This window comes from Aspergillus terreus, genomic scaffold, assembly GCF_000149615.1.
Source record: "Aspergillus terreus NIH2624 scaffold_10 genomic scaffold, whole genome shotgun sequence".
Classification (NCBI taxonomy): Eukaryota; Fungi; Ascomycota; class Eurotiomycetes; order Eurotiales; family Aspergillaceae; genus Aspergillus; species Aspergillus terreus.
The window spans coordinates 1,098,278-1,114,799 of NT_165933.1; the positions used below are offsets into that span (position 1 = coordinate 1,098,278).

General features: G+C 51.8%; 4 protein-coding genes across 4 annotated transcripts in view; 3 read left to right on the plus strand and 1 right to left on the minus strand.

Annotated features, from left to right (window-relative positions):
- Positions 1–2,265: 2,265 nt before the first annotated feature.
- ATEG_07238 (putative Rab geranylgeranyl transferase escort protein) lies at positions 2,266–4,137 on the plus strand (the record flags this gene model as incomplete). The annotated part of the gene is made up of 4 exons (XM_001209924.1): positions 2,266–2,339; positions 2,393–2,511; positions 2,571–3,575; positions 3,803–4,137. 4 exons carry the CDS (start codon positions 2,266–2,268, stop codon positions 4,135–4,137), a joined length of 1,533 nt encoding a protein of 510 aa, XP_001209924.1.
- A 5,442-nt stretch (positions 4,138–9,579) lies between these two features.
- Positions 9,580–11,034, plus strand: gfsA (glycosyltransferase family 31 protein; the record flags this gene model as incomplete). Its single annotated transcript, XM_001209925.1, has 2 exons — positions 9,580–10,641; positions 10,783–11,034. 2 exons carry the CDS (start codon positions 9,580–9,582, stop codon positions 11,032–11,034), a joined length of 1,314 nt encoding a protein of 437 aa, XP_001209925.1.
- A 2,670-nt stretch (positions 11,035–13,704) lies between these two features.
- ATEG_07240 (uncharacterized protein) lies at positions 13,705–14,641 on the plus strand (the record flags this gene model as incomplete). Its single annotated transcript, XM_001209926.1, has 3 exons — positions 13,705–13,950; positions 14,165–14,299; positions 14,363–14,641. 3 exons carry the CDS (start codon positions 13,705–13,707, stop codon positions 14,639–14,641), a joined length of 660 nt encoding a protein of 219 aa, XP_001209926.1.
- Positions 14,642–15,917: 1,276 nt separating this feature from the next.
- Positions 15,918–16,522, minus strand: part of ATEG_07241 (DUF803 domain protein) — a gene marked incomplete at both ends in the record, with an annotated part of 2,060 nt that continues 1,455 nt past the window's right edge. The window contains one exon of the mRNA XM_001209927.1: positions 15,918–16,489. Coding sequence (XP_001209927.1) covers positions 15,918–16,489 — 572 coding nt within the window. The remainder of the gene's footprint in view (positions 16,490–16,522) is intronic.

Consider the following 16,522-nt stretch of genomic DNA (forward strand, 5'->3'; position numbering starts at 1 on the left):
GGAATGTATCACTACAAACGAACTCCTCCGTCAGATGTTTCCATCCAGAGCAGCAGATACAGAGTGACAGGGATATGATCTACCACTCCCTCAAGACAACAAGACCAGTGAAGGCTTGTTGAAAATAGACGGTGCTGATACAGGAGAAAGGCAGTCCGTCTGTGCAAGCACCAGGAGTGGTGAGTTGGAAAAAGAACGACGAGTGTGGGCGGAAAAAAGCGTCTTTAAGTAGGGTGAACTAACCGAATGCGGTATAGTGTAGCACATGGCAGCACCCTCGTCGATTATGTAGAATACGAAGACAACAACACCGTCAGTCGATTATGCCCATATAAACATCCATTTCTTCTATAAAATATCGACAAGATGACCGTAGTTTCTCCCCTTCTCCCGACACTCTTTTTTCATTGCTTTGGTTATTATTTCTTGCCAACCATAGTCGCTCCGGCCGCAAAAACAGAAGCGCGTCTGAGCTCCCCCTTCTAGAGTACAACCTGGAAATTAGCATGGAGCTACTCCAACCAGCATGGTTAAGCTACTTACAAATGCTCCTAGTAAATTCTTATTCTCTCATACTTAATCTTCTCAGAATAGACTTTATACCGTGTTGATGCTTGTCCTCTACTTGTCAAGGTCTTCATAACTAATATGTTGGTTGGTTGGTCGCAGATGCAAGTTGGCCCCAACTCTCAATACATGAGTAAACCAACTAATGCTTGCCTAGGTAACTATTAGCTAGGTGAGTGCCTACTATCTAGGGACCTAGGTAGGTACCTAGGTACTGTCTGATCTTCCCCCGCGAATCAGAGGACTCAACTAACCGCCCTGTAAATTGGTGATGCATTAGCAGTACATCGGTCTATCACGCCCCAAACTAAACTTATTAGGCGCTTCGCTCGCACGCTCGCGGGTCAACGCTTGATTCCTGGGAGGTAATCCGTCTTCTTTCTTGAAAAATATTTTCAGTGCCAACGAAACCGACCTCGCTTCTCGTTGGGATAAATCCGCATCACTTCGACTATGTCCCTTTTCGGATTCTCCTTCTATAAGACATTGTTCCTTCTTTCCACGCAGGCAGTTCAAATCCCGCTTGTTCTTGGGGCCCAGTGTTATTGGAAAACTGGCACAGCCACTATCGATGAATATCAGCCCTGTTTTCCAGAACGAGCAAACAGCCCCTGTTGCGGTCTTAATAAGTCGGGTCAACCCAATGACATATGTACAACAAATGGGCTGTGTTATGCTCAAGTAGCCCCGTACACGGGGCATATCCTCCTCAATTCATGTACAGACCAGAGCTGGGATAGTTCCGACTGCCCTCAAATATGTCCAAGCTGTGAGTGTCCATGGCTGAAGCCCTTGGATTAAACTACACGCCATGCTAATCAGAACCCAATTCGACTGCTACAGCAATGAAGTCAAACACAGCGATATGGCTCCTGCCGTGTACCTCAAGTGGGAAAGATCGCTGGTGCTGCAGCGAGGATGGGTCCGATTGCTGCAATAATGATTTCCAACTAGACATTGGCCAGCTGGTGCTTCCGGCCACCAACTCTACCTCGTCACCCTCGAACACCACATCAGTCACCACTGTCACAAGCACCATGCATGCAACCACTCAGGCTGATTCCAGCTCCAGCTCAAACGTAGCAGCAGTCGGGGCGGGGGTCGGCGTCGGCCTGGGTGCATGTCTCATAGGAACTATCGCTGCACTTTGGTTCCAACGGAGGTTATATCTCAGGAAGGTTCAGGAGTTGAAAGAACTCCAGAGCAGTTCATCATACTATACACACCCTAATATTGCTTCCGAGTCAGGATATCGCGCGGAGCTGCCCCCGAATCACAAACGGGCTGTATATGAGCTTGGAGAGAGGGATACAAATTGAGAGGCCGCAGTGGATCATTGCGACGTTCATTGTTCATTGTATATAATAATAAAGAGGCTAAAGTCTAATCGACAACAGCACAATAAATAGCCATCAACCGTTTTCCACCATCATGATTCTCATGCCATTTGCACTCGGCTGGTCTGTGCTGTGATATCACGTGATAGCTGGCGGGTCCCGTCGCGTGTATTTCTTCGCTTGTTCCGCCGGCGCCTTTTTTTCTCCCCTCAACATCTCTCGTTCTCCGAACGGATGAGCTCGTACTCTCCACCCATGGGCAGTATCGTCCATCGAAAGAGGATTCTTACTGCCTGTCATCCTACGTGATGGTACTCGGAGTGCATTGCAATCCTACTCGTCCAAATCCTAACCTCTCGCAATGGAGTCTCTAGCAGAAACGCCTTGGGATGTAATAATCTCTGGCACTGGACTGGCCCAGTCCCTTCTGGCACTGTGAGTACTTCCGTCTACCAACAAAAATTTCCTTGTCTAACAATCACTTCTAGAGCCCTCTCTCGATCCGGTAAGAATGTACTGCATGTTGACCGGAACCCATACTATGGAGGATCCGAAGCTGCGTTCAGTCTTCAAGAAGCCGAGGAGTGGGCTTCTAAAGTAAATGAAGGTAAATTATGACCGGTACTGCCTTCTTTTCGCGTTTGCTGACTGGGATGGATAAGGTAGAACCCGAACATTTCCCCTTTGAAAATGCAACTGTATACTCCCCGGCGGACAATAATCGCCTGTCAGCCTCGCGGGCATATACCCTCTCCTTGTCTCCACAGCTCATCTATGCCCGGTCTCAGCTTTTGCCTGCCCTGATCTCTTCCAAGGTCTACAAGCAGCTGGAGTTTTTGGCTATTGGGAGTTGGTGGATCCACAAACCCTCAGACAGTGCCAAGGACGATGATGGTGCCGCTACACGTGGAAGATTGTACCGAGTACCTAGTAGCCGTGAAGACATCTTCGCTGATGATCTCATAAGTGTCAAGTCGAAGCGGACACTAATGAGGTTCCTCCGCTCCATTGGCAAGCCATCTCAGGAGGACGACACCAACCCCGAGGATGAGGTGCCTGGCGTCCCTCTCTCAGAGTACCTGGTTTCCAAATTCCACGTTCCAGACGAGCTTTTTGACCCTCTACTTTCTCTTTCATTGTCCCAATCTTCCCACGGTCAAACCTCCGCTGCATATGCGGTTCCCCGCATCAAACGACATCTGGCGTCGATCGGTGTTTTTGGGCCAGGCTTTGGAAGTCTAATGGCAAAATGGGGCGGTAGCTCCGAAATCTCCCAAGTAGGCTGTCGCGCCCTTGCTGTGGGCGGTGGCATCTACGTACTGGGTACTGGGATCAAGTCTATCGAGGCTCCAACTCTAGGCGAGACTGATGCAGACGCACTCTCTGAAGTTCGTTTAACAGACGATACAACGGTCCGATCCAGGTTCGTGGTCGGTTCCAACTGGGAGCTTCCTGCACAGGATCGTCCTGAATGCCAAAGAATCTCGCGCTCGATTACTATCGTCTCATCACCCCTTGAGAGTTTGTTCCCGGTCACAGCGGAAGGTGGTCCAGTTCCTGCAGGAGCTGTCATCGTGTTTCCGGGAAACACTCTTGGCCAGACGGATGATGCACCGCCAGTCTACATCTTGGTCCATTCAAGTGAGACTGGCGAGTGCCCTCTAGGACAATGTGAGTTACAGTTACTTCTCATTTCTCTTCCCCGACACTTTCTCTTCCCCTACAACGACACTATTCGTGTCTTGGCTCATATGATGACTATTTCCCAAAAAAACTTATCTACATTGCCTGTAATCATTTTGATGAAACAATACGGCCTGATCATGAGCCCAATTGCTTTATTTGATATCAAATATGCACTGCGTGCTAGCATGACTTCTTGCTAACATTTGTGCCAGGCGTTATCTATAGCAGCGTCAGTATCCCGGGTCCTCAGGGGCAGTCCCTCATTGAGCAAGCCATTGGCAAGCTCCTTGATTCGGCTGCCGACCCAGAAGCGAAGGTCCTCTGGGCCTTGTGCTACACCCAGTTAGGGCGTTCGGACGAGACACCCTCCGAGCTAACAGTACTTCCTCATAACATTCTGGCATTCCCACCTCCTAGCCTTGACCTTGCTTTTGATGACTCCGTGCTGGATACGGTAAAGGAAGCGTGGAGGCTGGTGATGGGGGATGAAACTGCTGGCCAGGAGTATATGGTGTTCGAGGATCGAGAGCATGATGATGAGGAGTGAAGGTCTATGGTCCTCTCCGTAGTGCTGTAGTTAGGAGTACATACTGTCACATACTATTCTACAGAGCCCACTTTACGTTATGCTACGTGCAAAATGATCATGAACATCCACTGAAATAGTCCCTTGGCTTGCTATACTTTGAGTCTTGGCAGAGTGTATAGTGCTTGCCTTGGTCTCCCGGAATAACCGTCGTGTACCTATGAGCTGCTCGTCCATTGGGGCTTTCTCTAGGAACATAGGTACCTTGATTATAGCACTTCTCCAAGCCATTTATCAGTCCTTGATCGATTTTGATGCTTGGAAGGCATGGTGTCTTCATGTTACGCACCGCTCGTCCGTTTTCTCGCAGCCAAACAGCAGAGCATGCCCAACAGATTCTTCTATACCCCGTGTTATCGTTCTACTTAATGGAATCAAGGGAGCCATATGGGCTTGGAAGTAAATTCTCCGAGCCTTGTCAGGTCGGGCCTGGGGTTCGCATTCCACGGGTTATTGTCTCCTCTGACTCGACAGGTATATCGCGAGGCGACAGGGAATCATGGCCCCTAACATGAGATCCTAGGGCTTTGCTTCCGAGATAGGACCTCAGCATTGCCATTGTTGTTCTTAACATATCGGAAGGTAGATGGTATGTTTCCTTGGGATGCCCTATGCGAATCCCCGACTGTGAAATGACCACTCGAGAAGTGGTAAGTTTCAAACCAGTTCGAATACAAATGCATTTTTGCAAGGGCTTTTGCAGACCTGAATTAGGCAGGCCATATGGAGCCCATGGAGATAACTCTCCAGCCTTTGGTATGTGCTATACCCAAAGCAGAGATCCGAAAACAGTCATCGACATTTGGGTTCGGGCTTGTGTAGTTTGCGGAAGGGTTTCACCTCTCACGGGGAGAGAAGTTGATGTTTATGGTCAGTACTCTGCAGATACAATTATTCCGGTTTGGTTGTAGAAACCGTTGTTGTAGGTTGCGTCTCGAGTGGGCTGGATAGATCCATATACATGCCTGCCGGTTCGGGAATGCGGCGGATTCCAAGCCGATGATGCTGTACACTCTCGGCTACAGGAGTCAAATATAGGTTTTTATTGTATTTCCAGAGGGTACAGTTCCAGGATAGAGCACCGTGAAGTGTTCAGCCATGCTTAGGGCTCGTGCGAGCACATTAAACTTTCTTTTTGATTGACAGGAATGGAGAGATCGCATCGAGCCCTATAAACGACACATGGTTAGATTAGAGTAATATCCATGTCGTATTGTGCGCCAGCCATGACTTCATTTAATCTAAACTAACATGATCTGCTACTGGGTCTGGACTATGGATTTCCGTGAATTAATCAACTTCCCGCCGGAGATGATATAACCAGTCAGTGACTGGTTATTTGGGCCCAGCTGGACATGAAGATCAACGGTTTCTATTTCAGTGATACTCCAGCTGTATCAGGTCGATGTTGTCACGACTGCCTGCGTGGAGGCTATACCCGTGCTTAATCTACCGACCGGAAGTTGCGTGATAGGGCTGCGCAATCGAGGGGTCTCGACTCTATTTCCGGACACCCACCATGTGGCGTGCACAAGACTGTTTAATCAAGTAATCCAGGGGTAAAAAGTACAGACGGGGACTCTCAGTAAAGGACTTATGTGAAAGCCAGAAAGATTGTTTCACCGGTAAACGAGGGTTAACATACCACTATCTCATAGCGTGGGCGGTTTAATTAAACTAAATCCTCAGCAATCCACATCTACTATGGCGGAATCTCGCATCATGCTGGTATGGGCGGCTAGTCCGGACTGAGCGCTAGGGCCAACCATCCTGTCAAGCCGGTCGTAACGTTGGTTATGCTATAGTTACTGTTGATCCCCGACGGGTTGGTTTCATTTGTCGAGTTATCCTTCGGCTGTGCACAGAGCACAAGGGACGGGGAGAAGACTCAGACAGACTCAGGCGTATGGATTGGTCGGCCAACCGGAGATCCAGGGGATCCAGACGGAGATACCAGGTTCAGGGCTGAAGCGGATGAAGAACCGTACTCGTTCCAGAAATGATATACAGCCAGGCAGGCGATACCGGTGGTCCGAGACTTTTTCCGTGCAAAAGAGGGCAACGAGCAGACGAAACCTGCGACGCACTTCGTATCGCAGCCGTCGGCTCGGCATCCGCCGTCTCGGGATACACATACTCTAGTTACGGAGGACGGAGAGCAGGTTACGTGTATGGTTGGACCCTGGCGGATCTTTGGGCCCTTGATAGATCCCTCATTTTGGGGCTAGGACGACGACTAGCCCAGACTACTGTACAGACGGCGGAGGCACGCAGCGCCAGACCCTGGATAGCTACGAGCTACGAGCCCGAACGAACCTGAAATGGGGGTCCATCTTGCCCCAAGATAGAAATAGGGCCTGGACGAGGTGGATGCCTGGCTCCAGAACTGGGTCGTTCTCCGTAATCTAACTAACTATCTGGCCGTGGAACGGTCGATGGAAAGGGAGAGAACGGCGTTCCGCGGATGGAAGGGTGAAGATCAGGGGGGCCAACTGGATCTTCTGCGATTACGGAGTACACGACTGACGTACTGGGCGTACTACTCCGTACACCTATGTATGTATGCCTGTGACAGTTTATTTGCACTCCTCCTGCTGCAGGTATCCTTGTATGCAAAAAAACGAGCCGAGAATGGACGGGGGGTTGACAGGCGCCAAGCCGAGTGTTCAAGCTTAATGAAGGAGAATTCGTCGCCCAGTCGTCCAGTAGCCACTGGAGAGGTCGATCGTCGAGTTCAGAACTCGACTCGACTGGTGGAATATCGTCACAGAATAAATATCTGAGGCATTGCCCCTCCATCAGTCCCAGCCGCGATGTACTCCGGACTGACTCCAGACGGTACACGCGTCCTCATGGTCGGTATGCATAGTCGGATGGTTGCTATTGGATCGCATGACGGTCGAAGTTTAGGCGGCGACCGGATGATCCTCGATCCACCATATGGTCGCTGCCACCGGGGCCACTTGCTGCTAGTATCGAAGTGGCCACCTAACAAACTACTACTGTAATTGCCACCGCAGATACAGGGACAAGCTTCGGTTCGCCTGCGTGTCTACGCAGAGTACCTGCGTGGACGAGTATTTGGGTGCAGGATAAAAAATAGTAACATGGCGGTGCCTGTCGCCTCCGTATAGTTTATGCCGCTTACTCCATATACTCCGTACTCTGTCAGTCGATGCTGACCCCAGGTGGGGATGAGTCGATGTACGGCGACTCGCGGAGTAATAGGCCTACGTAGTCGATGAGGTTGGGATTACTCCGTGCAACTCCGCATAAAAGGTCTCAGGCGGGAGAAGCCCTTGCTGAAACACGACTGAATCAGAGATGGCCAGTGATGGCGATGTGCTGAACCGCCCGAAGAACATCAACATGTGCGGGCGGTCAAGGGTAAGAAAAAGGGACACGCGGCCCGTGGGGCTTCCCAGACTCCGAGCCCTGAACCGTCGGCGCTGAGTGGCTGGGATGGCGGGAAGTCGCGCTGATCGATACCTGGAGACGCCTTTTTTTCAGTTGTGTCTGGTAATCCAGCCTTGGCTTTTTTTGGTAAAGTATGTTCTTGTTGTTTGGACACCTGCAGGGTTCATGTCTACCAGAACAGGCAGTCTGTTTGATATGCCACGACAGTCGAGATGTTGCCTCTCGAAGACTCCTCCTCTAGCAAGACTCCTCGTACCCGTTGGCGGCCAAAATCGTTGATGTCAGGTACCCGGCCCTAGCCTATTACGACACCCATCGGCTGATAAGAAAGTATATTTAAGATTGCGCTGAAGATGGCCGCAAACATCGACCCGGAAACATTCCAAGAACGCCCCCCCATCACCACTCGTTCATCTTGACGGAGGCCCGGAAAGAAAGAGAGTTCCGACTAGAGGCCAAGTACGACCCTCATGATCCTCGCCAAACACGGTACGACTGCTTCAGCGGACATCTGTAACATCTCGGAAGAGGGGGATCATCCGATTGCTGCAGTGCAGTATCCCTCAGAATCCCTGAGCGTACGATGCATCGTCCCCGATGTATAACTAGCCAGACCCTGCAATGTCGCTTGAAAATGAGGGGTAATTGATGCAGTTCAGATGGAGAGGTGAATTGCGGCAGATACGAAGTACTTCGTAGGTATTGATATCTGCATGGGACAGGCATGAACCATCGAGATCTATAACAATCTACAACAACACCAGATCGAGATTCATATCTACTCGTACTATACTTAATATAGATAGCTATGAATGATGATAATAGGTACTAATACTCCGTAGATGCCAGCACTGCGCCCCGGTACTCTGTGGAGTTCTCCTACAGAGCAAACGTTTGCAAGGGACCGAATTGCAAGTTGAAAATTACCGTCTCCGACCCAAGTGGGGAATCTTTTCTGGGCAACATTTTTCCCTTTGGTCAGTGATCTGCACCCAAAGCGTCAACCAGGGCATACATAAATCAAAATTAAAATCAAAATCCATAAAATAAAAAAGATATGAGGGAGAAAAAAAAAAAGGGTTAAGGCTAAAGTAGCCAGGGAAATGCGGGAGGCGTCAACAGTCGTAGAATCATCGCCCGGTGGCATCATAAACCTACGAATTCCTCGACAGTCCATTTCTATTTCTGTTTCCTTTTTATTTCCTCTACCAACACTTCGACCATCGATAACTACTCCTTCTCCCTCCTCTACCCAAGACCTCTCTGGTGGACCTTACAGGAACCACCCGTCCCAGTGGCGTGCAACAATTGCCCAACCGTCGTTGAGCTTAAGATTTGCAAGATTACTCCGTAATCGATTTTAATTTTACCCAGAGGGGAGGAGCTTTGGCCCCAGCACAACCCGTGGTCCATTATTCGGCATTCCCACTTCGGATCGCTTTCTCTCTCTCCTGTCTTCATCCTTCCCTCATTCTTTCCTCCCCCCTCTTCCCTTTTCTTCTTCCTCCTTTCCTCTTCTCTCGTCCACTTCGTCCTCTTCTCTTCTTCCCTCCATCCTCACTGTACCTTCCTCCACGCTCTCCCTCTTTCCCTTCCAGATCTCTTCTCAAGCCCTGGACTCGCCGTCCAGCCGTGCTGCCCGCTTCCCTTACCCCCTAGAGCCACCGGGTCTTCCCTCTGCGCTCTCCCCTGCGACAGATTCAACTGATATCCTTTTCCCCCCGTCTCAGTGACCGTGTCGCAGGTCTCGACGCTGCCAGCCTCTCGTTGACAGTCAATCCAGGCGTTGAGAAAGAAATCTCTTTTTTCTCTGCCTATTCCACTCGTTCAAAAATCTAATCCCCGGGTTTGGAGTCGATCCTATCCGGAAAACGCCTACAACACCACGACCTATTTGATGTGTTTCGGACTACAACCAACTTGATCTAATACCGACGTCGAACTCCTTTTTTCATGTTGAAACAAGCCGTTAATAATCCCCCCAAAATGCCGATGTTCCGCCTCAAAACGGTCTTCCCCCTCATTGCCCTTTTCTCCATCGGCTTCTTCTTCTTCGCCGTGCAACGCTTCGACAATGCGGCCTTCTCGCGCTTCAAGCACCCCATTGACCGGGTGACCCAGAACGCCCCCCAGATCCACCTCTCGCAACCGACGTCCTCTCCGCCGACGACATCTTCCAAGACCTGCGAGGTGGATCCTGGTGTCATGGCTCCCTTGCCCTTCACCGAGTGGCTCCCGCGCAAGAACTACACCCGTGCCTACTTCCGCCCTCACCATGTCAGCCCCAAGGCCGAATTCAGCTCGTTGGAGGAGATCCAGCAGCCCGTGCTCCCTCCCATGACCGTGTTGGAGCGTGGTATGGTGATTTCCCCCGACAACAAGGAAGCCGCCATGCCATGCCCCCCGATCATTGATGTGGATGTGGCCGCGGATGATGACATTGATGAGACCGACAAGCTTCTGTTTGGATTGGCCACGACAGCGGACCGTCTCGACCGTCTTCTTCCTTCCCTTCTCTACTCGTATGGAAACACCAAGGCTGGTATCATTGTCCTGGTGCCCGAGTCGGACGACGACATTCCGAAGCAGGAGACGTACTTCCGGAACCGTGGCTTGGATCTGCATTTGATTCAATCGCCGCTGGAATTCACCGCCCGTTACTTCGGCCTGGTGCAGGCGTTCGCCGACATCATCCGTACCAAGCGTCCTCAGACCCAATGGGTCAGCTTCATTGACGATGACACTTTCTTCCTGTCCCTCCCAACCATCGCTCAGGAGCTGAAGCTTTTCGATGTGAACAAGAAGCACTACATTGGTGCTCTGTCGGAGGCCAGCTGGCAAGTCGACACGTTCGGCCACATTGCCTTCGGTGGAGCCGGTGTCTTCGTCTCCAAGCCTCTCCTGGATGTTCTGGAGAAGTACTACGATGAGTGCCAGTCCTGGGGTGAGCAGCCTGGTGACCAGAAGCTGGGCCAGTGCATCCAGCGCTATGGCGACACCCCCCTGACTCTCTGGCCCTCCCTCTACCAGATGGACATGAAGGGCGAAGTGGACGGTGTCTACGAGTCCGGCCGCAGATTGAGTCTCTCCACCACTGGAACAGCTGGTACACCAAGGATGTCGTCAAGATGACCACGTGTCGCTGCGGCTGGCCGCCGGTCGGTGCTTCGCCGCTGGGTCTTCGACCAGGAGGAGATTGTCAACAACTCCACCGGCAAGTCCGTTCGCACCTTCTGGGTGTTCACCAACGGCTATTCGCTGGTGAAGTACACCTACGATGAGGACACCCCTGATGATGCCATCAACTTTGACCACGCGGAGAAGACCTGGGAGGAAGATCCTCGGGGCTACGAAGCCCGTCTCGGACCTCTCCGCTGGCGCGATCAGGATGGTGTGACCAAGGATCGGTGGCTCCTTCGGGAGGCCTTTCGTCGTTGGTGACAATGTGCACCAGTGGTATGTCCGCGAAGAGGATGAAGGCCACAGCGTGATTGAAATCGTCTGGCTCGGACCTAAGGGCGGTGGCGGCGCCGGCATCCGGGACTACGCCGTCAACCAGAACCGTCACCAGTGATTTCGGACCTCTTGATCAAGTGCGAAACCACACAACCGATACTGAGGCTGGACCTTGGAATCTGTGGAGATTTTTTTTTCCTTCTTGCACATGATTATCATTCCTTCTGTTCTTCACGTTTCTCTTCTTCCACTTTCTTTTCTGCCTAGTTCTCCACCCGCTACGAGAGAGCCATGCCTACAATCCCGACCCACCAATGGCACGACACCGATGGGGGTTCTCTTTCGACTAGTGACTTCTTCGGCATTCATATTTTGATTGTTCATTTGCCCGGCGTTGTATTGGCGGAGTCCAGAATGGCGCAGTCAAAGATCGGAACTGGTGGTTTTCAGCGAAGAGCATATCTCGGTCGAGTCTCCTGATTGACCGGACTATTTCCCGATGGTCTCCAAGAGGACGTTTCCTCACGAGTCACCCTTTCCTTCATCCTTTCCTTATCGTTTTTGCTTCATGAGGAGGCCTTTGATGCATTGTAAAAATAGAATTCCGGCTGCTTCCCGGTGGCTTCTGCTTTTTGGAGATTAGCGCATTTGTGGTTATGGCCGAATATTATGAGTTAAGCCCTAGATTAGAGATGTTATTATTATTATTATTATCATTATTATCGCATACGCGGCTAGTTTAATTCAATTGTTCATCTGGACGACGTGTGGTTTACGTAGGCGCAGAGGATTGGTTTCAGCGCCATGTTTCACATTTGACAGTAAGAATAGAATTCTCCAGAGCGAACTCGGCATGGCCCCCTCCACCGGGTCTCACACATTGTCTTTGTTTTGGCTGCCTGGTGATTTGCTGGGCGTTTGCAATTTTCACATACGCATTTTTTGCAGGTCGGTTTCTGGACTGGTTCCTGGGCGGAGGATTTCTGGGGGATGGGGGTTGGTGAGGTCATCTAGGTTGGTGGCACCGGATCCCGCCGAGTCACTACGCATGGACGTTTGGAGTCTTTCGGGGTCAGATCTGCTGGTGCCGTGGGGTGCGAGGGTTCTGATGGGGGGTGATACTCTGGTTATCACAGGGCTGGTGGCATCTCGTGCTCGATGATCTGCATTTCGGTTGGGTGACGGGTGCTCCGGGAGGTCTATCTGCCCATGAGAGGTTGGTGGATACTTGGATTGACTGTCCAGTTTGATAGTCACAGCGACTCGACCATGAGTGTTGCAAGCATCGGATAGTCATCTACAAGCGTCCAGAGCTCTCGACTGTAACACATCTTCGACAATCCCACCGAAGTGGCAAGATCGAAACAAGGCACTCGAGGCCGTCGGTACTCGATCGAAGGACCTGCATGGGCGATCTACTCGGCCAGACAATGTCATTGGGCCCGGAGCGTCGGGCGATCTGATGGCCTGAGGCGTCCCAGCTGCAGACCTCCGAACAGGGCGAGTGGCATCTCTGCACGAGGCTGCGATGTCGGGAGGGAGGGAGGTACTGTACAGTACTCCGTAGGGCCAGCAGTCCCAGCCGACGTTGTTTGGGATGGGTGATTGGCGGAAAGTTCTCGGGTATGGCTGGGATTCTTTACGAAGATACGGAGTAGTACATGCCTGTTAACGGTCTGGGGTTGCGGTATGGTATGGAAGCGATCTGATGGAGTTTGTAGATGTACTCCGTACACCAATCGGCTGGGGGGGTGGATGAAGCCGGTGTTCTATGTTTGGAGAGTTTAGGGGCCGCCGTGCGGCTGGACTCGAGGAATGTGCGGTGTTGAGCCCACGCGGTTGTTACTAAGGTATCCTATACGGTGCACCTCAGTCGATGAGAGGTTGGTTGTATAAGAGATCGACCATGTGCTTGTCTTATTCTTCATCAATGCTCCGTACTAACCTCTTGTCTTGAGGACCTCAGGAGGGGATCCGAGACGCGGAGAGTGTCTTACGCGGAAGGGAATGTCTGGTAATGTCGGGGGGGGCGGCTGCTCCAATCAGACACCGATGCCAAGGTACGATGGATCCACCGCTGGGTCTGGACAAAGGGGTCTCTTCAAGTTTCCATCCGATACGGTACGGTATGATACGGGCCCTATCACGGTTTCCCTTACTCGTAGCCACCTCAGCTGAGGGTACATGTGAGAAACAGTATGGTGATAATATTAATGTTAATAATGATAATCAATATAGAGTAAGATGTAGCAGCCATTATATGTGGAGGTTGGAGTTAAGTACTGCGTACTGTGTACAGGTACTTGTAGGTAATGCATGCTGGGCTGTGACGCGTGATCCGAAAGAATGCGACCCACCGGCACGTGATTGCTGACCGCCTGCCTGTCCCAACCAGCACTTTGCCTTCTTCGACCACCTTCTCCTCCCCTCTCCCCTCCCCCCGTTTCTCTTTCCTCTTCTCGTCTCGAACCCAAACCCTGCGAAGCAAACGCGTTACTCGATTTGGTCATCCTCCCTCCCCCTCAAAAGCATCATTCCTCTTTGGGCATCTCTCTGCTCTCTCCCCAGACTCTTCCCCATTCTTCCTTTGACTCGACGCTCCTCCCTTCTTCCCTCGATTCTCGCCGATTCCCTCTCTCGTTGAGCTCATTCGCCATGGCCGACATCACCGCCGTCGGTGACGAGAACCCGTCTCCTACTCACGATGACCTGCAGCAGGCCGCCGGCAACGGCGCCGCTGACAACCGCGGTACCAAGCGCTCTCGTATGAGCGCCGACGACGACGACGATGATGATGACAAGCCCGGTCGCGAGCGCAGAAAGATTGAGATCAAGTTCATCCAGGATAAGTCGCGTCGCCACATCACCTTCTCCAAGCGGAAGGCGGGTATCATGAAGAAGGTGCGTCCACTTGTCGCGTCCACGCTCTCTTTTTCTCTCTTTTGAACATCACCACACTTGTATCCTCCCCTTTTTTTTTCGACTTCTCCATCGACTCTTGTCTCAATGGTGCTGTCGTCGTCGCGGATCTCGATTCGCGCGTCCCCCTCCCCAATGTCACACACACCCGTACCCTAATTCCGTCCATACTGACGAACAATCCGGTCGCAAACAGGCATACGAGTTGTCCGTCCTCACAGGTACTCAAGTTCTCCTGCTCGTCGTGTCTGAGACCGGTCTGGTCTACACGTTCACCACCCCCAAGCTTCAACCGCTTGTCACCAAGGCGGAAGGCAAGAACCTCATCCAGGTGAGTCCATTGACACCCTCGCCATTCACCATCGCGCACCCTTCTGATCAATGCGCCTCACAGGCCTGTCTCAATGCTCCCGACCCGGCTACCAGTGAGAACGGTGTCGATGCCCCCGAGGTGCCCGCCGAGGCTCCCGAGGATGTCGCGCATAACAACGTCAACCCCCAGCAGCAGAACATGCCTCGTCCCGCTGGGATGCATCCGGGTTACATGACCAATGAACAGCAACAGCAGATGGCCTACTACCAGAACCTCCAACAGCAGCAGCAGGCCGGCGGACAATACCCCGGCATGCCTGTGGGTAACCGCATGCCCCCTCAGCATCAGCCCACCGCATAGAAAGAGGCTCCTGCCTCTGTCTATCATCCGTCCTTGGGAGCTGTGGAGTCCAGAGAATCGGTTGTCCTGCCTCCTTGTTCACTGCAACTCGTTCGCTTCAGCTCTCCCCTCGCCCCCGGCCTTTCTGATATTTTACCCAACCAATCCATTGCCAACCATTTTGATCCTCTCAACGTCGAGTTGTTCTTTTCACCGTATATCACCGAATATCGCATACCAAGACCAGAAAACAGCTCAGATCTTTGTTTTGTAACTTGTGTATATCGTCAGCTGTGGCTCGACGTCCCATGTCTCGCGGTTATTATCTCGGTGTTCACAACATCCCTCTGCACTCACTGACGGGGTTGCCTTCTTATATGAAAGAGAAACTGGAAAAAAAAAAGCAAAAAAAAAAAAAAAGGAACCAAGAAAAGGGAGCCATCAACGACGAAAGCGAAGGATGCGGGCAACTTTGTTCGGGACTCCAAAGAGGCTACTAATTATTTCCCGTTTCGTTCATCTCCTAATTATCACCTAGACGACGGTGCGGAAGTGGCGGTGTTTCTGGTGCTTCTTTCTTGACTATTTCTTCCTTCTATCTTTCCTCCTGGCGAAGTGAGTGGCTTCTGTTGATCTGTGTCATGTTTCCCCCTTTATGCGTTTTATAATTTATTGCCTTTGATGTTGCGTTGTCTAATCCTGTCTTTCTGCTTGCCTGATCTCCCCTTTGCGTCATGCCTGTGCTTCTCGTCCTGACGACGGTCTCCTGGCGGTCTTCCTGGGTGTGTCATATCGCTCAGGAAGCCTCAAGAGCTGTCGGTAAGGCATGGGAAGATAGCCTAAGTATATGTCGTTTCTGTTGCGCGATTAAGTATTATGATATCGGACGGTCTCCTGCCCGTGAACCTGACCGGGTAGGATGTCTGTCTGTTAGTGTACGGTATCGAGAAAACTGGATTCCTTACCTCAGGTTGTGTTGTGGCTTACAGTAGATTGAGCTGAAGAGTAATCGTTCGAATTGATCTAAGTTCTACTTGATCCTGATCTAGCTAAGCAAGAAGACAAAGGTATCATGTCGGTACATAAGGAAGCCAATTTGTGGTAGGCTCGAGGACGGACAGTTCCATAGCTGCCTTCGGACACTTTTTCCATCCCCGGCTGTTGGGCATGTCGTGAGGTGATCCAAGAGAATAACCAGTCGTATATATTGATCGTAGTATAGTATAGTATACATGTTCCGTGAGATCGACGAAGTGATTCGTGAGTGAAAGCCCCGAGTCTATCAATGCCTCTCGGGTCAAGGCAGATGATTCTCTGCCTCGTCGGGGGTTGGCTTTCGCCCTGTTACTCGCGACAGATACCCAACGCCGGCCCTCCAGGCACTGCCCAAAGCGCGTCTTGGACCGGCAAGGCGCGACTCGGTTGGTGCGTTCGAGGACGGGTGATCCTCTGTTGGGGTGGACTGATGTCCCCGACGACGGCTCGTTAGGAACGGCTCGTCGGAGCGGTCATCTTGGGTGCCGTAGCTGGTTATTCGGTCCCGCGCGGCCTCGAAGAAAGGACCGATGGAAGGGAGACGATTCTGGATAGGGTTGGTATGGTGGTTCAGCACTGGGGCGGAGGTTCGGCGTTGGCGGCGGACCTCATGGATGGATGGGGGCACCCGGCGCGACGTCCACGTGTTTTGATGGGTGGATGCGGCCGTTGCGCGGCGGGGCCCACGTAGCGAGCCGTCTTTCGGGACTATGGACCCGGTCTTGCTGCGTGGTCTGGTTTTGAATGTGTCGGTGGGGAGGGCGCGGTGAAGGGGGTTGATGTCGGGGTCGGGGTCGTCATAGTCGGAATCGTCGAGTTCGGCCCAGATGGACGCTGGGTCGACGTCGGTAGAGGTACGTGAATCCA